The following is a 23,174-nucleotide window of genomic DNA, read 5'->3' on the forward strand; positions in this document are numbered from 1 at the left end:
TGCAACGAGCCACGTGTTAAGATGTGCGGATTGACTGTCTCAGAAGCAGAGGCAACTGAGACTTGTCCTCCGCCACCCGGATTGAGGTGAGTAACTGCGCCACCACGAGGACCTACTAAGTAGTGGGAATTGGGCATTCCAAATTGGGAGAAAAGGGGATTAAAAAAAAAAAAATGGCTTTTAAAGATCTGTCCACTGTTTTGGACAGCATGTACTGTATCAGAGAGTTTATCACAACATAAATAGATATGGAAAAAAAGAAATGATCCCAAACACAAAGCAATATTTTTTATGTAAAATATGTCATCCATTAAAGTTTAATTTAGCAAGTGAAAAAGGACGAAAAGTGCCATTTTATTAAGGATTTATTACATCAGAACGGTTTAATAAAAACAATGCACAATCCAACACTCATCCAACAAAATTCATTGAACATACACCAAAGCCATATCCATTCACTGATGCTTAGTTCTGATGAGACTTCTGTAATACAAAGCAACATCCCAAATGCAAATATCATACACTCATTTGGAATTCTTTCCCTGTGGTTTGTGTTAAGCGCTCAGGGCACATCAGGTTTCTTATTTTTCCATTTCTTTATTTGTGTCATATAAACAAACAGATTAGATAATAGAGACGAGGGAGTATGGGATTCATTTTGAAGTAGCTCATTAGCACGTGGCTAGCCTAAGATAATTAGGTTTAGTTTTTCCCCATGGCCTCTAGTCATATTGCAGTTTGGCAGCTGCTTTTACAACCCCCCTCCTCTCTGCCTGATAAGCGGCTGTCAATCAAACAGGCTTGAGTTTTGTGGGGTAACATCTGTGACTGTTGCTGCATCCTGATGGTTCTATAGCAACAGCATCCAATTGGTATAATTGTGTCAAATCATTAGCCTCATCAGGCGTCAAAATTATGATGTACTAGAGGATTTGAAAACTACAGTAATAGAGAAAGAAAGATCAAAAGAGCTATGTCTTCATAACAAAAACAGAAGTTTAATAATCATTTTAACTAGACAAAATGAGTCAGTTATTTTAAACAACCTAACACGTCTATAAATAGCATTCAGTTTTCTTCCCACCAGAGTTCTGTGGTTAATTTAACTTCAAGCATCATCATGATCTTCTCCATAAAAATATAGAAATCATAGAGACCACCCTTTCCCCTTCCATTTCCATACAAATTAGTTTATCTGCATACAGAACTCCCATACTTGACTGATGAATTTACATTACTTTTACTGCCATGCGTGATGACTGTGATTTTGTAAATTATTTTATGGAGACTGCACTGTCAAAGAGCGATTTCTTCTTGGCAAAATATTTAAGCATAACAATTTTGTATTCACTATAGAAATTTCCAGATTTTATTAATTTCTGTGATTTTTCCAGTACTGGAAATCACCCTAAAAATGTTTTTTTTTTTTTTTAAACTCCTAGATATTTACAGGTTTTCCAGCAACATAAGAACCCTGTCCATATAGAACTCTGTAACCTAAACCTTAAAACACATCAAGACATTTATCTGAATTAAAATCCTGTCATCTTTCACAAAACATAACATTATTTAATGTTTTGAAAACTAAAGGTGAAACAAAATAAAATGACAGCATCTTAACAAGAACAGAAGTTATGAGGTTAAATAAGGGAGTCATCAGACATGAAAAACATAACACATATTCAATACAAAACCAATAATATTATTTACGGCTTTATAAGTGAAAAATTTGCTAAAGTGCAAAAAACATTCTATTCTATTTGAATAATTGCAGCTTGGAAGCTTGGAAGCTTTATGGCAAAATCTTCAATTGCCATAATCAAATACTTAAAAGAATATTCCGGGTTCAATATAAGTTAAGCTCAATCAAAAGCATTTGTGGCATAATGTTGATTACCACTAATTTCGACTCATCAGTCCTTTTCTTTAAAAAAAGCAAAAATTGAGGTTCCAGTGAGGCGCTTACATTGGAAGTGAATGTGGCCAATTTTTGGAGGGTTTAAAGGCTGAAATGTGAAGCTTATAATTTTATACAAGCACTTACTGTTAAAACTCATGTATTATTTGAGCTGTAAAGTTGTTTAAATTGTCATTTTTACAGTCATTTTAGGATTTTTGGCATTGTTGACATTACTTCGTCATGGTATAGTGAAGTTGTAAAATTGGCTTTAACTTTACACAGAAGAGGTTAGTAAGTGATTTTATCACACTAAAATCATGTGTACATGCATACTGTTTATGTCTTGTGTCTATACTTTTGAAACAGTGAGTATTTTACATTCAAAAATTGGCCCCATTCACTTCCATTGTAAGTGCCTCACTGGAACCAAGATTTTTACTTTTTTTAAAGAAAACAAGGGGCAAGTCAAAATTAATTTTTGTGGAAATCCATATTATGCCACAAATGCTGTCTATTGAGCTTAACTTATATTGAACCCGGAAAATTCCTTAAACAAAATATTCAGTAGTCATAACATAAAAGCAGAGATGACAAATGGTCCATTGTCTATTAGTCCATCTTCAGTATGCTTTTGTTATTTATATAACTAATCAATAGTTCTTATTGGAGAACCCTAATGAGGTCCAGACTGATCCGATTCCGTTGAAGATCCACATTTAGGACACGTACCTCTACCCTTTCACCTGGACCAAGAGCTAGGCTTCGTCGCCTCTGGTCAACAGGAAGTTTATCAGGAGTGATGTAACGCTTTGGGATGAGACCAGAACGCCCAACTCCAATGTCCACAAAGGCTCCAAATAAAGCAGTGTTTGTTACACGCCCTGTTAGTACCATGCCCTCACGCAGGTCACTCATGGACACAATTTCTCGCTTGAAGTCGGCCTGCTCAAAATCTACATTGAGGATGATAAAAAAAGATAATTATAAAAGGAAAGAAGGACAGAAAGAATTAAGCATAAGGAAAGAGAATGTTCTGACAGATTTTGCCTTTTTCCAAAGACCAAGACTGACATTATCCTCCTTCCACGTAAGCCTTAAGCGCTCTGCTTAAAAGAGCAAAACTGATCTAAGACCTCCAAAGCTAGACATTAGAAATAAGCTTAGGTTAAATGGTTTAAAACAAACTGAATTACCAGGCCTCTCAAACCTCTTCTTTCAGAGTCCATTTTGTCTGTTTTGGGAGATTTTCTTTGGGAGGTGCTTTCTACATAAACATGGCCTCTCAGCAGGATATGGAGTCCAGGAAACATTCATCTCTGATTATTCTTATCCGGGACACCTTACCTAGAGTACGGCTCACATGGCAGTTATTTATACAGCTGGCTACAGAGCAGGACCCATCAGGCTTCCAACAATGGGAAGTGAGCTTGCAGACTTCTGACGAGAAAGCTAGTGTCCCATCTAGTGCAAAACAGTGACATCTCATCTTCTGGCGCACATGGCAACCATCGCTGCAAATGGTCTCCATCAATGATGTATTATCAGGAACACACAATGCACTTGTGTGGAAAAACACCCTATTCAGATATGAGCAAACTTTGGAGAACTTTTTACATTACACTCAACTATCTAACCAAACAAAAATTTCTGATCAATTTATTCCTAAAATATGTACAAATAGCAAAAAAAAAGTCCCCAACCAGTGTTCCATTGTAAATTCAACTTCAATGAACAGTGCCATCACCATCCTCCCAAGTAAAGAAATAGAACTCCCTCCTGTTACTAAAGAAAACCTTCTCTCTGCAGATAATGAACTCTGTTCCTAAACCCTTAAAATACATTAGGACATTAATCTCAATTATAATCCTGTCATCTGTAATGAAACATAACATTTACTATCAACACCTGCAGAAGGAAAACAATGTCTTCTCAGATGTCTGAACTTTACATTAAATCCAGAAGAGGCGTTTGTTGTTTGGTAGTTTTTATTCACACTGAGAGAGTAACTAGGGGATTTTACAACTGGGATCAAGGCTGCTCTGCTTTCTCTTTTAAGCAGCTTTCTCTCTCATTAATGATATACTGTATGTGTCAGCAGGTCTGCTTTAATAATACGGGTCTTCCCCCAAATTTCGCGGCAAGACTTCAAAAGCCTGGAGTGCCGCCTGGTTATCTCACAGACAAGAGACTGTCTCAGGGGAGATGGGAGGGAGGGGGACAATAAAAAGAGTAAAAGAAAGAGAAAGAGATGCCTGATGATCGGTATGTGTTGCTGTCATGTTGGGAAAGTATTTGGTTTGTCAACTTTGGTTTTGTGTTATGCTAAGCTGGTATTAGATTCCAAAACCGTGATTTGCGTATTAACCAGAGGGACAGTAAGCTACTGTTATGCAATGTTGCCACAGGCTACGATACTAACTGCAATACAGAAAGTCTTTCATGCACTAGTTTTCTCTGCCAGTCTGTCTGTGTACAGTAGTTGCAACCATTCATGTAGATGGTGTTGTACAAATGTACATTCTAAAAGAAGTTGCACTTAGAATACTTAATACCATAGTAAGACAAAAACAAAGGTTATACTGTCCTTATAAGGAAAGGAAACAAACCCTGTTTAAGCCAGGTATAGAAATCTGTCTTGATGGATAGTTGATAGTGCTAAATCCTAGGAATGTCATATAATATCAATACATCAATTATTGATAGGCACGTTATTTTCTCGATACGTTTTCGAGGCAACAATATATTAACATTAGCTGAAATTTAAATTAGAAGCCTAATTTGTGTGCTTTTCAATTCACTGTCAGTTGGCCTTCTGTTTAACATAGTCTGGCATAATAGCTTTGGGAGCTATATAACATTTTGGTCACACACCAGGCGAGAAGCGTTGCGTCGCTGGTAGGAGAAGGAACATGTATCACACACAGGACACATCGATGCAAAGTTGTGAATCTAGTCACCATACACACAAAAGTTACAAAGTTTTTGTACATCTTCAAGAATGAACAAAGTGGCATTGACAAGTTTGCAGGTTTGTGTATGAAATGAAAGAATTAGGACGTTTATTATGTAATTTCTCTTTATATAGCCTTGAATGGATTTCATTCAAGCTGTCAAACCACAAAAAGACGTACTTGTAACTGAAAATACATTGTGTAGGCTATATGAAAGATGGATATACACAATATATCATGCAGTGATGGCTAGAGTAAATAATGTATGCCCTTTGATAATGATTTGGGTCAAATTTAATTGAAAACTATGCGAGTTGTGCTCCGTGGCGCTGCAGAATTTTGTGTAATGAGTAGCCTTATTTGTATCTGAAAAATAAATAGTTTTTTGTACTTTCTATTCTTTTTGTGCTGTATCAACATGCAGTATAACACGACATAGGGAGTGATGGATTTAGTTACAAAATTACCATCCCTGCCCTCAAAATCCAAACACAAGTGGTCATAGGAGATGCATTTGAGATGCATGTTACTACCAGGTGTAAACAGCGATGTGTCTAAGCTGACCATTTGTGATCGGATCACCCGAGACGGATCTTAATTGCAGGTTTTAACAGGGTCATAGTGTGGGCATGCCACACATTGATTCTTACCCTGACGAATGTCAAAGCCAGGTGGCTGAGTGAGTCCATCCACAATGAGCTGTAGAGTCTCAGGTGTGGTGTCCAGAGATTTGGCCAAAACATCCAGACTACTGCTCTTAACACTGCTTTCAACCCTCTGCCTCAGCACAGCACTGCCCATCTGATCCAAACTGCTTTCTATTTGAGACAAGAACCTGGATACAGAGAGAACTTTCAATTAATATCCTAACAAGTGCAGAAATAAATGAAAAAGGTTCATTCAATCAGTATATGCAGTTTGTCAGAATATTTCATATAAAACCTTCTGTAACCTTCTTATCCTAGTCACAGAAACACTTCACATAGAAACACACACACTTAATTCAGAAGCTACTAAAGTAAGGCAGTGAGGTCTATTGAGGTCCATGAGAGATGGTGTCTTAATGAATGGCTTTTTAATAGCCCTTCGTGGTGCATGTGGAGAAACTCCCCCGACACCAGCAAAGAGCCTTGAGGCCAACAGTGGAGGGGAGGAGAGACGTGGAGAGGAGGGGAGGTGAGACTAATTATGCCCTAAATCTTGATTTCTAGAGTCCCAGAGATGAAGAGACTCTGTCTCCCTCCATAAATCTAACCACTTTTTGAGTATCATACATTAAAGGAAAAGGAAAGTGCTGAGCAGTAAAGCAGAAACAGTCTCATATAGACCAAACACGTCCAGCAAAAAAGATCCAGACAGGGCCAATTACTTGGCACAAACCATAAGCTCTGGCTCAGGATGAGTCTATATATTCATGACCACGAACTATAACACTGAGCAATGCTTAGACTTTGAGATTCTTCATGAGCCACTGTCTGAAGCATGTGCTCAGGATGGAGTTCACCAAAATTACCTGCCATAAGCCTCCAGTTGGACTGTGATGCTCCTCACTGAATGATATCATCTTGGTCTCTTAAAAAATTTAATTACATAGAAAATGAATTAACCTCTAACAAAAGCCTTCATAGGCCAAAATCAAAGGATAATGCATCTACGTGTATTTCCACAGTTAATTTGGGATGACTTCAAGAACTTCAACACTAAAACTTTTAGTTCATTCAAAATCGTTTTGTTTAACCACTGACCCACAACACTTAACCATTAATAGTTCTAAACATAAATAACTAATAGTCGCATTATATTCATTCATTTTCTGTTATAGCGTAATTTCCTGTACAGCTGCTTTGAAACGTCTGTTGTAAAAAGCGCTATACAAATACATTTGACTTGACTTGACTACCTACATACTGTTGCACAGTAGCTCTGTTAGACCCATATACTCTAAAAAGAAAAATGACCACAGCATGTAAATACACTACATACAGTTTGAAATATTAATATTTAGTGTCACAAATTTAGCACACCGCATGACACTTATCTGTATCTTTAATATTTGTCCTGTGTATCCTTCTTCATTTTTGTTTATTAATTTTTGCGCAGAATTGTTTTGCAATGTAACGCAATGAATCTGTGAATCGCAATTTTCCCCACCAGACCTAAACATAGGTCACAATTCTCAAAACAAACTTTCCGTGAGAAGGATTGGATTCTTAAGGAATTGAACAATATCGGTTCTGGTTCCTCTTAACGTTTCCAGTTTCCAGATTCTTTGAGTACTTTTGAGGATGAATTATTAAGAAATAGAAAAATGCCATTCTTATGGCATTTACTGTCCTCATAAATTTAATACAATTCTTGAAAAAGGCATGTTTACACAGTCTTATAAACAAGCAGTCAGCAGTGAAGTCTCACAAGCCTGAAGTACATTATATAACACAGTAACAGTTCTTATTTATTTCATTTTAAGTTGGACATGACCAAAGTAATCACTTGCTCATCACTAAGATTAAATCAGTAACCGTTTCAACTGAGCTACAAGTGTGTTTGATTCACTAAAAAGAACCAGCTCAGAAGAGTCATTCGTTCAAGAATCAGACTTCACTGGTAGCGCTGTACGTTTCGTGCTGTAGATTCAAAAGAATTGGCTCTTTAGAATCACTTGTTCGGGAATCACATTATATGACATGACAGACAACTAGTTGTCCAGTATTTAAAAAAGTGTTAAAGATACATAAGGCCTAAAAAAGCTTCAGACTTTAAGGCTTTTTAACAACTACCAGACAAGGCTTTCATCAAGCTGACATTCAAAAGTGTGTCTTGACAAAATGTACTTTTCTAGGTGTAAATGTAAATGAATAAACATATACGTAACAAAGGCCAATCTATTGTCTCTTACAGTGCCTTCATAAAATCACCAAGCAAATGGCAAAATACTTCTCTCAAACCAGAGCACAATGCAAATGCGTGGAATATCCTTTACAGGGACACATATGTGTCCTGGAGTGTTCAGCCGGTATCAAGGACAGAGAGAGAGGCCAAGCTGTCCAGAGGTGGCTGAGGAATGCTGTGGTCCAGAGTATTACTGGAATGTGAGTTTTGGCAACAGGAGGGGGTGGACCTGCTGAGCCAGCTTGCTGATGGATGGCCGTCACCGTGACAGCCTGACGCCAGCCAGCCAGCCAGCGCAGCTGTCATCTGTATGAGTGACAGGGCAGGTGGGTTCAAGCCCCACCCACTTCCTGCTGCAGATAGGGGGCTTCATACTCACTCTTTTGTATGTAGCCAGACAGTGTTGCACTGTCCCAAGCTTGCACACATTTACATACACTAATACACAGATATATAGAAAATTGTTCCTCCTTGACTCACCCTCCTGAAAAAGTGTACAGTATGTTTGACAGGAGGGATGCTGGTGGGGTAATGTGTAACTCTAAACTGTGTGTATACAAACATTGGTGCAGCTGTGGCTGTCAATGCAAGTTCTTTGACCCATATTCACAGACCAACCAGCCTGGTGTCATGAAATGTATGTGACCGTGGCAACATTTTTGCAAACCAAAATTACGTGCCGTATTAAACGTTTGGCTGCAGTTTCCCAGTGAACTGTCCAGCAGGGGGCATCAAAAGCAAGTCAAATTATATCGTAATCAGACGAGGTTTTTAAGATGAATTTTAGATGGAGGTTTTAATGAGTAAAACACACTTCCCTAATCTAAAACTTTAGCCTAAACCTAACCAATAGTATCCTTAAAGATAAATGAGAGGTGAAAAAAGGCATCCTTACCCTTAACCAACACCAAAACCTTACCAATAGTGTTTTAAAAGCAAATGCGACATGAAAAGCACATTTTCTGAACCAACCACGTCATTTCATGTCGCTTCTATGACACTTTTGTGCCATGTGCCAATTTCTTTGCTTGTCTGGGCTCGAACCACGTACTTCAGAGTCCAAAGTTCAACACATCAGTTGTGCTACCAGAAGCGTGGAAATATGTAGATTTTCAAATGATGCAATAGAGTAAATGTATTTTGATATCATAACATAGCAGTGTGTGAGTAACAGAGCGAAAAATAAGTGTTTATAAAGTCACAGTCAGCAGTTGTATTTGTGATTTGTGTGAAAGTGAATAAAACGCACAGTTGTTTAGTTGTTTAGTCATTAAATTTACTCATCTTGGATAGGAATTATAAAATATAAAATAAATAAGTGTTATATACAGTTTAACAAGGCTTTCCAAATGCTTTGCATACTGGATTTTTACATTTTATTTAGAAAATTTTATGGAGCCTGTCCTTGCAAAACACGTTGCCACAATGTCAGAGCATTGCAATGTGGTTGTTAAGGTGATTTGAGTTTTTATTTTTTTATTTTTTTGCACATTGCTATGTGATTCCTAGGTGTTCAGGACAGTTGCTTACTGGCCCAAGTCAAAAGAGCCCACTCCCATGTCTCTAGGATATTCTGGTCCCTCGATATGTGTGGCACCGGGGCGTGGTCAAGCGTTCATCCGGAGAGAGAGAAAGAGTTAAGGGTGCACACACCTGAGCACTATAATGTCTAACACCTGTTTCTGATTGCAGTAAGCACTGGGGAGAGTGATAAAAAGGGACCACGCCAGAGACAAGGGGAGAGAGAGCTACCTGAGAGAAAAGACTGTTAAAAAAGTGTGACCTGATCTGATGAGTGTATTGCTCAAAAGCCACTTTGAGTTTGTTTCATTAAAGTTCTACCTTTGAGTTGCAATCCCAAGTTTTTCGTTTCCACCTTTCCCACCCTACGAACCTCTTACAATATGGTTTGAGTCCCTCTTTCAATGTATATAAATTGGGTTGTTTCCACCAGTTTTATTGGCAGCCAGGCAAAAATCGTATGTCTGGTTGCTTAGTAATAATGTACCTCTCCTTATGAAGTTGCATGATTTGAGATATCATTTGTGTCTCTAACACAAACAGTGCAGGACGAATCACGCACACAATTTTAATAGTTAGGGTTAAGGGTTTGGAACTAAACTTGGTTGGCCTTGGCAAGCACCCCTAATTAAGTTATCAGTGCAATATCAGTGCATTTATATTAGTGACCTGTGAAGATACTAGGAGTGTAACAGTTCTCGGTAAAAAAACAAACCGTACGGTTCGCCACCCACGGTTCAGTAAGCACTGACACCGCAGTCGGTTCACCTCACATCTGGAGCACAAGGTTTGGTGAAGAAAACAAAGCGTCAAACAGTTACAACCTTCGCTAATGCACCTGAATGGATCTGTAGATGGATACGCTCTGCCTGTGTTTCACGTGGGTCAACTTGATGACATCACTGTTCTGCAAGTATTGTGTGTAGTTGAATATGGCAAGTGGAGAAAACGAGCCCCTGATAGAGAAGCCCCCTGCATTATTCAGGTCTTCTGTCTGTAAACATTTTCTTTTTGCAGTCAATTACAACAGAGATGGTCAAAAAAACTTTTACAAAATAGGCACTGTTTGCACACATCGCTCAGCGCGAGTGCCGTATACTGGTAATATATGTCAATAATGTGCGTGAGGGTTTAAAATGTGCATGCAAGTACTTCTTGTTTCCTCGTGCGGCTGTAATCTATCGTGAGCGTCAATAATTCGCTTTGATTAATGGCATTAAAATGCTGTTACAGTAATACATTGATACATGATTAATCATTTACTCCGACATCACCCAGGGAAAGAGCCGCAGGTTAGCTGAAACTGCACACACTCCCTTCCGTTTTTAAGCAGACATTACGTGCTAATTCGGACAGACATGAAACAATAACGAAAGCGCCTGGGGTGTTCATGTGGGATTTCCACGTATTATTAAAATACTCGAGCAGCATTATCACAACATCCCTTCTCGTATGCATTTTAATAGCAAGGTTATTCCTTTTATAGTGATGTACAGCTTCTGAATATTGAATATAAGTTGAGATGAATTTAAAGTCCACTTTATTTTGATGCATGTAGCATAATAGTGCAGGTATTAAGTTAAAATGTTGATGTAGTAATTAGAGAAAATGTTTTTTAGTTAAGGACACTGACCAAAATTAACCATGGTTTTACTTCAGTAATATTGTAGTAACCATGACTGCTGTCAACATGATTTTCTGAGCAGAAATCATGGGTTTGATGCAATTAACCATGGTTTTATAACAGTAATACTGTAGTTTCTATATAGTAACCATGATTTTACTATACACTGTAACCATGACAGTAACCATGTTTATATTGCGGTTACTATGATTTTACTACAAATGTTATGGTTAAACTATGGTGTGGCAGCGGGGGCGTGGTCAAGCATCTCTCCGGAGAAAGTGGTAAGGGCGCTTACACCTGAGCTAAATTATGTCTAACACCTGTCTCTAATTTCAGTGAGCACGGGGAGAGCGGCAATAAAGAGAGCGACACAACGCTCAGTCGAGAGAGAGAGACTGGATATGACAGAGCCGAGCCAGAGCAACGATTCCCTAATAGTGAGAGTTTATTTGTAGAAACAGTGTGTGTTAGGGTTTAGACAGCGTCTAAAGGTAAACTGTAAAGTGGTGTCGAGGAAGAGGGGAAATAAAGCCTCACCTGAAGAAGGAAAACTGCTTCTTACGTCATCTTTTACATATGGTTACTGTTGTAAAACAATGATTGTTATTTAAGGGCAAACCTGTTGAAGTGTTTACCAAATAGATTATTCTCTGGATTTGGCAGTAATATTTTTTTTCTGAAAAAAAGCAGATACCGAACCGTACCAAAACCATGACCCTTACATTGTGATACAAACTGAAGAAATCGTGAGAAATATGAACCATTACACCCCTAGAAGATATACAAGTTCAATCCTATGAGCACCCTTTCATGGTCACTTTGAACTGAAACAACTCGCAGTTCTAAAGCAGGAATAGGTTTATTGAAATAACCACACTCTCTCTCTCTCTCTGGGTCTTTGAGTTATGAAGTGATGAAAATGCAAAGAGTAACAGACCCGCAAACGCAATGCTGATGAATTCCAGCTTGTCTCTCAGGTCAATGTGGAAGCTTTGGTAAATCAACAAGAACTGACTCAATCAAGTGATGTTGCATGTTCTGCGGCCTTGTAATAGCTACAATCCAGGCGTACAGCATACACTGTCAAAATTTCAAAGCATCCGTTCTCTCTTTTAGACACAAGCTTTCAAGACCTGCATTTATATAATTTTCACACAGTACTAGTACCAATTTCAACACATTACATAAGCACTCGTACTGCCCAACAGACTACTACCTATCATCCTCCATTGGTTTTTCCTCCAAATATTTCCATGATGTTAGGGACACTGTGCCTCTCTCCAGCTGTCCCCCTCCAGAGAACGAGAGAGAGAGAGAGAGAGAGAGAGAGAGAGAGAGGAGGGTGCAGAGCTGAACTCTGAGTGATTTATGAACAGCTACAGTGCAAGTGTGGCAGTGGCGGGCGATTGGCCCATTGGCTCATGTTTCTGGAGGGGGTCTCAGCTGGGCTTATTTTTCTCTCTGATGTGTTAGTGTTTAGGGGGTACCGAGGCTCCTGCTCTTTTGGATCCAGGAGGGTTGAGTTGACCTTATCCTCTGGGCATAATGAAAAGCAGCACTGGTGAGGAGCAATGCAAAGGAGGCCACTGGTCCACACACACCGTAAGCTACTGGGTGGGCCCAAAAATAGAGGCTATCCAGACAGTATCAGTAACCCTGAAGTAAATACTTTATCACAGGTGAATGTAAGAGGTGAGGTATTAGTGACATTTGATTTCTAGTCACAGCTGATTAAGAAACCGACAAACAATTTTGCTCAGAAAATGTAGTTTTATACCAAAAGTAGCATGGTATAAAAGTAGAAAAATTACCAATGCTGCGTTCAAGTTGTGTCGGAATTACCTTATTTACATAATGAGAACTCAGATTCTACTCAGAACTGTCCACGTCCTCATACTCAGAAATTATTTGTTTCTATGGGAAAGCCCATAACACCACAATAGCTCAGTGTGAGCCTTTGTTGTTGTTGATGAACAAAATACTAAAATCGTTACCATAATTTGATTAGTTCAATTTCAGTCTTAAACAGTATTTCATGTTTTTTCAATTTTAAGTAAAATCCCAGGAGATCAACAGTTACAGAAATACTCAAATCAGCCCATCTGGCACCAACAATCACCCATGCGATTATCTAATCAGCCAATCGTGTGGCAGCAGTGCAGAGCATAAAATCATGCAGATACTGGTCAGGAGCTTCAGTTAATATTCACATCAACCATTAGAATGGGGATAAATGTGATCTCAGTGATTTGGAGCGTGGCATAATTATTGGTGCCGGATGGGCTGGTTTGAGTATTTCTGTAACTGTTTATCTCCTGGGATTTTCACGCACAACAGTCTCTAGAATTTACTCAGAATGGTGCCAAAAACAAAAAACATCCAGTGAGGGGCAGTTATATGGATGGAAATGCCTTGTTGATGAAAGAGGTCAACAGAGAATGGCCAGACTGGTTTGAACTGACAAAGTCTACGGTAACTCAGATAACGCTCTGTACAATTGTGGTAAGAAGAATATCATCTCAGACTGCTATTCTGAGATGCGGGTTGGTGCTGTTTTGGTGGCACGAGGGGGACCTACACAATATTAGGCAGTTGGTTTTAATGTTGTTGCTGATCGTGTATGTAGCTTGATTACAACTGCGCATGTAAACAAATTGATTGTAGAATTTGAGGACTGGAGTTGTTTAGCATGATATTAGTGGACTGAGGAAAGAAAAGGGTAAGAAAACATGATACTGGTGAAACTGTTTAAATTTATGTCCATCATAAGATTGTAAACACATACAATATTATTTATCAATTATTGGAATTGTTTTTTAATTTGGGGTTTGTTCTTTTTTTTTTCTTTTTTTTTTTATTATTCCACTGTATGTTTGTAAGGTGAGCTTTTAAATTTGAGTGTGAAAAAACACAGGCAGCACCAGAAAACTGCACCAGAGTTAAAGGGGTTGAATGAATGAATTTACTGTTTTCGGTTTAATCAATGAATTTACTGGATTGTTTTAAACCTATGTAAATATGCTGCATTGGTGGCATGCTGTTGATTAACACAAACAATAATTCAGACTCATCCCTCAGTGTGTTTAAAATAAATGGGAAACATATTTATAGATAATACACAATGGAAGCAGGACAGAGCGTTTAAAAGGCACTTGAGACGTAAAGTTGCCCAAATCATCCTTTTGAGGCAGAATTAGATTGATATTAGGTTGGAAATAACCTGGAATACTCTAATAATCTATTCATACAAAAGGTGATATTTTTTAAATTGTTAACATATCCAGAAAGGGGGTTCCAATAAGAACTATCAGCAGCCTTTTTTCTACGACTGATACTTAAATTCTATAGATGACCCATCAGGGGGTCAGCACTGCATACTGTGTATATGTATTTGTGTGTGTATGTATGTTTGGGAAGTGATTTCAAGTGGTGGGGCTAAGGGTATCAAGTTCATCACATTAGAGCAACATGATCCACCATTACTGTCTGCTGGCCCACGCTTCGCAAAGCCCTCATCGCACAATACAATCACTCACGAAATGGAGGTAGACAAGCTGCATGTTTCACAGGCAAAATGTGTAACTCATTTACAGACATAGTTTACCTAAAAATGACAAATCTGTCATCATTTACTCACCCTCATATTGTTCCAACCCTGTATGACATTTTTTTCTTTCTTTTTTTCTTTCAAACAATGAAAGTGAACAGTGAATGTGGCTAACATTTCTGCCTAGCATCTCCTTTTGTGTTCCACAGAAGAAAGACAGTCATACAGGTTTGGAAAAACAAGAGGGTGATTACATTTCAGAATTTTCATTTTTGGGAGAACTAACTCTTTAATTTCTATTATCATTAACTGCTTTATTTAAGAGCTGGGATGAATGGAACCACAAATGAGAGGAAGTGAAAAGGGAGATAGGATGTCTGTACCCAATAATATGCAGGGGGAAGAGATTAAGCTGGTGAAACAGAGGACAAGAGTGATGAACTCAGTGCAGAAATGGGTTACAGATTATTGAGAATCTGTCAAGCTTGTCATCATCATTATAAAGCCATCTCTCAGTTGTTCTGCTCGTATCATTAGCTTTATGATTCCAGCCCTAGCTGAAGCTTGTAACATTTTGTATACAATTTATTAGCAATACCCAGAATTCCTCCAAAGCCCCCTAGAAACCCTTGTTTTAAGTCCGCTACATTAGCTGGGCACTACATTACCAACTCAGCACTGCTGGTGGCCATGTTTAATCAAATCCTGTTACTCCAAGAAAAATATGCCTAGGCTCATGATAACAATTGGAGTGGAGCAACATCCATTAGCACAGCATTTGGTAACGATAGAGTACGGTGATAATACAGGCGACTGCAAGGGAGGCTTTTCTGCATGGTTTAGTCGGAAATGAAGCCTAACGGAGAGAAATGAAAACAAACAGAAGGAGAGTAGAGTAGGGAGGACATGACAGGGTGATTATTCCCCCACTCCATGCTCCTAAGTGGCTTTATTAGACCTCTGACCCTCGCAGGCACCTCTGACAACAGATCAGGCAGAGAATGGGTGGACAGACAAGTACACACTCACACATGGGTCACACATGCAGACACACACATGTATGTATACGTACAGTTGATGTCAAAAGTTTACATACATTTAGGTTGAAGTCACTAAAATTCATTTTTTAACCACTCTACAGATTTAATATTAGCAAACTATAGTTTTGGCAAGTCGTTTAGGACATCTACTTTGTGCACGACATGAGTCATTTTTCCAACAATTGTTTACAGACAGACTGTTTCACTTTTAATTGACTATATCACAGTTCCAGTGGGTCAGAAGTTTACATACACTAAGTTAACTGTGCCCTTGAGCAGCTTGGAAAATTCCAGAAAATTATGTCAAGCCTTTTAGACAGTTAGCTTCTGAAATGAGGTGTACTGAATTGGAGGTGTACCTGTGGATGTATTTGAAGACCTACCTTCAAACTCAGTGCCTCTTTGCTTAACATCATGGGAAAATCAAAAGAAATCAGCCAAGACATCAGAAAAAAAAAAAACGTAGATCCCCACAAGTCTGGTTCATCCTTGGGAGCAATTTCTAAATGCCTGAAGGTACCACTTTCATCTGTACAAACAACAGTACCCGAGTATAAACACCATGGGACCAAGCAGCCATCATACCACTCAGGAAGGAGACGCATTCTGTCTCATAGAGATGAACATAGTTTGGCTCGAAAAGTGCAAATCAATCCCAGAACAACAGCAATGGACCTTGTAAAGATGCTGTAGGAAACAGGTAAACAAGTATCTATATCCACAGTAAAACAAGTCCTATATCAACATAACCTGAAAGGCTGCTCAGCAAGGAAGAAGTCACTGCTCCAAAACCAGCATAAAAAAGCCAGACTATAGTTTGCAAGTGCACATGGGGACAAAGATCTTACTTTTTGGAGAAATGTCCTCTGGTCTAAGGAAACAAAAATCTTACTGTTTGGCCATAATGACCATCATTATGTTTGGAGGAAAAAGGGTGAGGCTTGCAAGCCGAAGAACACCATCCTATGAGTTCTATGAGTTTAAACTTTAAGAACACGGAATTCAGAAAAAAAATGAAACTGAAAGCACAGAATTTGGGGAAAAATAAACCATAATTTGGAAAAAAATAAAATGGCTTTCATAAGGCCCTACACACACAACACACACACAAAGTGACAAAAATATAGTGTATTTGTCAAGCTGTGGTGCCTTGGGCTGTGTACATGCTAAAGACAAATAAGAGCTGTTAGCACATGGTTAGTGGTATGCACAGATAGTCAACATTTGGTTAATCGTTCGACGAACTACTATTCGAATACCAAAATCACTATTTTGTTATTTTACATGTGCAATGGAAGACTTCAACCCAACTCGAATTTGACGACTTGCGACAAACTGTAAGGTTTTCTATCCGGGTTTGAGTCAGTTTGTCAGGGTGAGTTAGGGGCTGTTCAAGCATGCTTTTGTGTGCATCTTTTTACTATGTACTGTTAACACGCGCTGGACGGACATGTTTGACTTTTGCGCTGAAAGTTTTTTCTTTCAGCACCTTGTGCAGGATCGCCACATTTTTAGACCCCAAGTAAAGCTAAAAATAACACCTGTGATGTGCTGTGTTCTGAAGTAGCACAGGTTGCAAAAAGGACTTCAAGTGACTGTTACACCATTAAACATGAATTCAGGTTGTTTTAAAAAAGACAGTGTTTTTTCCCTTTTTGCTCTGGTGTGCATATTTACGTACATTACTTAGACAAGTTCAATGCCATCTGATTTTAAACCATTCAAAAATCAAAGCACCCCGAAGAGGCTTCGCTTCATCACGGAAATGTGAACCTGCCTGGACAGAGCACATATACAGGTAATGATAGTTTGATTATTTTTGTTTCATTTTAATGTGAAATTTTATCATTTGATGATCTTTGTATTGTGGTATTTTGGCTCATAGCTCACTGTGCACTTTATTTGCTGCTATTCTGAGTTATGTTCGAGGAAATTCCATTGCAATAAACGTTCCTTATTTTCATGATTATGAAAATGATTAACCATTCGTGAAATCGTTGCAGTTAATGTTAAAAACGGTCACCGCGCATTTCCCTAATCATTTGTTCAAATGCACACACAGTGATACATCTAAAACCAAAACATGACATATTTGGAGGAAGAGAAAAAAAATAATAGGTAATGAATGAATGTCTTTTTTCTTAATTATCACTGCCATTCACCAATAAATCCCACACATTCCACAGCAATGGGATGCCGTGCCTACGGTTCATATAAAATTTTAAAAACCTCTTTCACATGTACACACTGATTTTGATTTAACTTGCAGCTGTCATGCAAGCAGGCACATCCAAACCACAGGGCATCCGCGCACACATCTTCTGGAAGCAACAAGCACAAGTGTCAGATTGGAGTAGTCTAAACAGACTTGAGCACCACAGCTGCAGGGAGAGCTTCATTCACTGCCAGAGAGTCTTGAGCACACGCTGAATGTGCTTTTCATATAAGCGGCAGCAGCGTGCAGCACAGCTCTCTCACACTGAGCAACATAGGACCAGATGCTCCCACTTGATGTAAACACACACACACACACGCTACCACTTGGGTCAATCCTTAAACAGATCCAATGATCATCTGCAGTGGTAAAGTAGTAATGTGATAGCTCAATGCCATGCTCTGTTCTCACCTCAAGGTGATACTGTAGGATTCAGGGTGGATGCAGGTCTGGTCCAGTGGGTTAAACTGGTTAGAGATGCTAACAGAGGCCTTGACTTTTTTCTTCTCAACTGTCTGTTTCGCAGGAACTTCAAGGTCATGGTTTCCTCCACAGCCATAACTGCATAACCACAAATACAATATAGGAAACAACATAAGGAATTGTATTTAGCCATTTAAGAATCCTGTGGACAAATGGTGTACTACATTTAAGCAGAAAAGTATAGTTTAAAACAGATTTTCTGATTTAAATTCAAATGTATTCATGGTATAAAGGTAGTTTGGTGCAAAACATATAACTGTACAGCTGGCATGACCCGGTCTGGATCCACACCACGGGTAGTGTACCTTCGTACTGTCTCTGGATTGATCCTGATGAAGCCAGCACACTGCTGAAAGCTCTTGGGACCGAGGCCTTTGACCAGTTTCAGCTGCTCTCTGTTGAAAAACGGTCCATTCTTTTCTCTCCACTCCATAATACTGCGTGCTCGCCCTGCATTCAGACCTGCAACATGCCTGATGCCACAAAAACCACAATTCATCAAACTTCAACATCAAAGACATTTGACAATGCATTTTACACCTCCTGACACCTCTTTTCTGAATTTACTGGAAGTTTTCAGTTTTTGTCCGTTGACTACTGAAGCTAGTTATTCTCTTTATGCAATTGCAATGAAGTCCAAGTGATTTCCAAATACTCTGTCCAAAGCTTAACCTCTCATATCTTCCTGCTTAACTGCCCAGTTCAATTCCTATTTGCTTTTGGAATTTGTCATTGCTTTATATTGTGTGTCAAAACCCTGCATTACAGTAACTACACATCCTGGATAAATAAAAAGAAACCTTTATTTTAGAAGTCCACCCATGGCCATGGAAATTCCTTTTCATACTGATGTAATCCTTACATATTCACAAATGAAAAGTCAGATATTAGTAAAAATATTGAGAACATTTTCCAGAAGAATTACTAAATGGTTGCCTAAAATCTCATAATCTTTTTGACCTTTTAATGCTAAACAGACAGGCATTGAGAAGTTTTTGTTACACGGTATAGGCAATTTGAAGTGGCAGCTCCCCCGAAAACAGCTATGTAAACATTGTATGTCATCACTTATAAATAAGGGCCGAATAATGCTGGAGCCATGAACACGTCGTCTGGAGCTCTGGTACTGAGAGCTCATTTAAAGTCAGGTAAACAGATGACCTGTTCCCAGTCTACCAGCATTTAACCCTGCCTTGTAATAGTATCATACAGCTTTCCAGCTCAGAATACAGATGTACACTGGCAGCCAAAAGTTTGGAATAATGTACAGATTTTGCTCTTATGGAAAGAAATTGGTACTTTTATTCACCAATGTGGCATTCAACTGATCACAATGTATAGTCAGGACATTAATAACATGAAAAATTACTATTACAATTTGAAAAAAATGTTCAGAACTTCTTAAACTACTTCAAAGAGTTCTCATCAAAAAACCTCCACGTGCAGCAAAGACAGCTTTGCAGATCCTTGGCATTCTAGCGGTGAGTTTGTCCAGATACTCAGGTGACATTTCACCCCACACTTCCTGTAGCACTTGCCATAGATGTGCTTGTCTTGTAGCTGATCCCACAAAAGCTCAATGGGGTTAAGATCCATAACACTCTTTTCCAATTATCTGTTGTCCAATGTCTGTTTCTTTGCTCATTCTAACTTTTACTTTTTGTTTTTCTGTTTCAAAAGTGGCTTTTTCTTTGCAATTCTTCCCATAAGGCCTGCACCCCTGAGTCTTCTCTTTACTGCTGTACATGAAACTGGTGTTGAGCGGGTAGAATTCAATGAAGCTGTCAGCTGAGGACATGTGAGGCGTCTATTTCTCAAACTAGAGACTCTGATGTACTTATCCTCTTGTTTAGTTGTACATCTGGCCTTCCACATCTCTTTCTGTTCTTGTTAGAGCCAGTTGTCCTTTGTCTTTGAAGACTGTAGTGTACATCTTTGTATTAAATCTTCAGTTTTTTCATTCCTCAAAACAATGATTGACTGACGAGTTTCTAGAGAAAGCGGTTTCTTTTTTTGCCATTTTTGACCTAATATTGACCTTAAGACATGCCAGTCTATTGCATACTGTGGCAACTCAAAAACAAACACAAAGACAATGTTAAGCTTCATTTAATGAACCAAATAGCTTTCAAACTGTGTTTGATATAATGGCAAGTGATTTTCTAGTACCAAATTAGCAATTTAGCATGATTACTCAAGGATAAGGTGTTGGAGTGATGGCTCCTGGAAATGGGGCCTGTCTAGATTTGATCAAAAATGACTTTTTTCAAATAGTGATGGTGCTGTTTTTTACATCAGTAATGTCCTGACTATACTTTGTGATCAGTTGAATGCCACTTTGGTGAATTAAAGTACCAATTTCCTTCCGAAACAGCAAAATCTGTACATTATTCCAAACCTTTAGCCGCCACAATGTGTGTGTGTAAGTGTACAATAATTCACAGGCACAAGCCTGAAAAGTTCAATATAGCAGTCTGATCTTTGACAAATGTGTGCACATTTCAGTCTAACACTAAAATGTATCTGAATTAAGCATATTGATGAAAGGTGAAAGTGTGTCTTAAAATATTTGTTTTAACTCGCTTACGTACACACACTAACATTAAGAGTTAAGAGTAAGACATTCAAGAATGAGCGGCCGTTCAGACCAAACACGTTATTTCACTAAAAAAAAAGCAAGGCACTGCACAAGTAGAACAGAAGGCAGGTGTTTTTAAAAGTTATTTTTGAATGGCACTCTTGTAAGAGACACTAAAAAACAGTAAGATGTATCGCAACAGTCAAAGATGTTTAACAATGGAAAAACAGTGCCGATGGATGCAAAAACACTTCGGTATGAACGGCCCCATGGCCCTGTAAATAAATAATTAATATTTCTTAGGCACGTCGATGAATTAATGTAATTTTATTCCATAAATGTTATTCAAAGTCATTGTTTTCTGTAGAGTAATTTGCAATCCTAAAAGGTATTAGACAGAGTAGCTAGTGGCTTTACTTTCACTGTATAAGCAATATACGTATGCATTACAGTGTTTCTGTATTCTGTAAGTTTATATGCCTAATATTTGAGGCTTTACATCTCAATTTATATATATATGATATATAGGAGAACGGCGATGTTTGTGTATGTAGATCACAATGTTTGTGTGTAGTGGAGATGTGAAAAGAGGTTACGGTGCATGTGTTTGAGTGCGTGTGTATGTGCAATGTGTAGGGTGTCAGACTAAACAGAAAACGAAGCAGTAGTGGTGAGGCGAGTGAGAAGTTGCCATGTTGTGACTTCTGCTGGAAAGTATTTGGCCTCTACCTCATCAGCGTCTCTGAACAGATGTTGATGTCCACTCCCACGAAGCTCACACACTCCTGCACCACACCATCCAGCGCTGCCCTCAGCAAACTCTGTGACACATCGTGCTGGAAAGAGTGACCACAGTCTTAGATAGTGTGTTTGTATAAGTGTGCAAAGAGGGAGTCGAAGGGGCTCCTTCTTTGACCTGGGCTCAGAAAATGAAATCGAGCACCTTGACGATATTTTTCTAGTATGCAGACTTGATTCAATTGCAATTTTGACATAAATTAAAATTCACTCAATCTACGGTTACTTTGAAATTAATTAAAACAGTGAAAGTTCTACTCCGTGTCTGTCCAAATGTCAAGAAAGTCTACATCTATTAGATATCTCAGCAACAAATCCTGCTGTGTCAGTCACTTTCCAAAAACAAGCCATTTCACAAGGCCAATGTTGTGTCATTGGCAATGAAACGGTAACCCTAAATACTTTGCGGTGTTCATGCTGGTCTGAGAAAAAAAAAAGAGACGGCAGAATAAAAAGGCAACCAGTGGATCGCTTTGCCTCAAGAGACACAGAGAGATGGTCTGAAGCTGTTTTCATTGGAAAGCATCTGTGACACTTCAAAGTCCTCTCACAGGGGTTTTCCATTAAGAGCAGGGAATTGATAAAGTTAATCCAGCCGAACTTTTCACACTTTGGAAGTGGTTTTCTACAATGGAGATGGAATTCAAAGCAAAGGAAAAACCACAAGGCAAAATCCAAAACTGACCAAAATAAGGAGTAAGCAGGGAATTCTGACAAGCCTTTGTCTGTCTTGCATTGGGACCATTATTCATATGGAAGACGTTACCAGTGTTTGAGACCTGCTAGAAGAATGTGCAATACTTCATTTGAAAACACACATTATGATGAATATTCTTCACCACTAAGTACAAGATTTGGGTGCTTGGGGGAAAAATGGACAATGTGACTAAATCAAAGAGGGCTAATCGGTCCAATCAATCCATATGAAGCAGGTTGATAAGTAAAATAGAAAAAGCTTTTGCTATATATACAGTACCATTGCAGTGCTTCTAAAAAACATTAAAGATCTATCAAAGAAAATGATGGGAACTTAACGGTGGAAAATACATGTTTAGTTAAACTACACAATGATGAAAGCAGTTCCTAGACTTCAATTCCATCTAAAATCAAAACTCAAATTCAAAGCTCTTTTGATGAAGAGTTGAGCATGTGTTGCATGCCAATGACTTTTGCATTAACTGCCAGTTTTATGATTACATAAAAGGGTGATGAGAGACATTAGAACTTAAGAGAGGGTACATAAAGAGGTCAAAAAGATTTGATTCTCTAATTTTCTCTTTCATTAGGGGAAAATCCAACAGCTGATCCTTAATTTAAAATGGTAGCAATGATTTTGTGGTGGTGGAGCGTTGTGTATGACATGCATTGCATGTTCTGTGCACTTTTCTGCAAGTAAATTTACTATACAAGTAAGGTCCAATGCGCTCAAGTTATCTTTGTGTGTGCCAGTGTATTATTGTGTTTGTGTGAATACAAATTCACTACATTAAACAGGGCTGGGAAGCCCACAGGCCTCTTACAACTAACTCAATATACACATTCAACCTCCCTTGTGCACACACACACAAATACACACAGTCACACTAAAACAGGAACAGGCAGAAATAATAAACATAGACGATATA

At 38.5% G+C, this 23,174-nt stretch overlaps 1 protein-coding gene across 3 annotated transcripts in view; it reads right to left on the minus strand.

Moving 5' to 3' along the window:
- Nucleotides 1-316: 316 nt before the first annotated feature.
- Nucleotides 317-23,174, minus strand: part of LOC127414182 (S1 RNA-binding domain-containing protein 1-like) — a 79,478-nt gene continuing 56,620 nt past the window's right edge. For all 3 annotated transcript variants that reach the window (XM_051651987.1, XM_051651984.1, XM_051651986.1), the window contains 5 exons: nt 21,481-21,587; nt 18,479-18,646; nt 18,102-18,251; nt 5,502-5,686; nt 317-2,853 (listed from right to left, as the gene is read on the minus strand). In XM_051651987.1, the coding sequence (XP_051507947.1) occupies nt 2,561-2,853; nt 5,502-5,686; nt 18,102-18,251; nt 18,479-18,646; nt 21,481-21,587 (903 nt within the window). In that variant the 3' untranslated portion in view covers nt 317-2,560. The remainder of the gene's footprint in view (nt 2,854-5,501; nt 5,687-18,101; nt 18,252-18,478; nt 18,647-21,480; nt 21,588-23,174) is intronic.

This window comes from Myxocyprinus asiaticus, chromosome 23, assembly GCF_019703515.2.
Source record: "Myxocyprinus asiaticus isolate MX2 ecotype Aquarium Trade chromosome 23, UBuf_Myxa_2, whole genome shotgun sequence".
NCBI lineage: Eukaryota > Metazoa > Chordata > Actinopteri > Cypriniformes > Catostomidae > Myxocyprinus > Myxocyprinus asiaticus.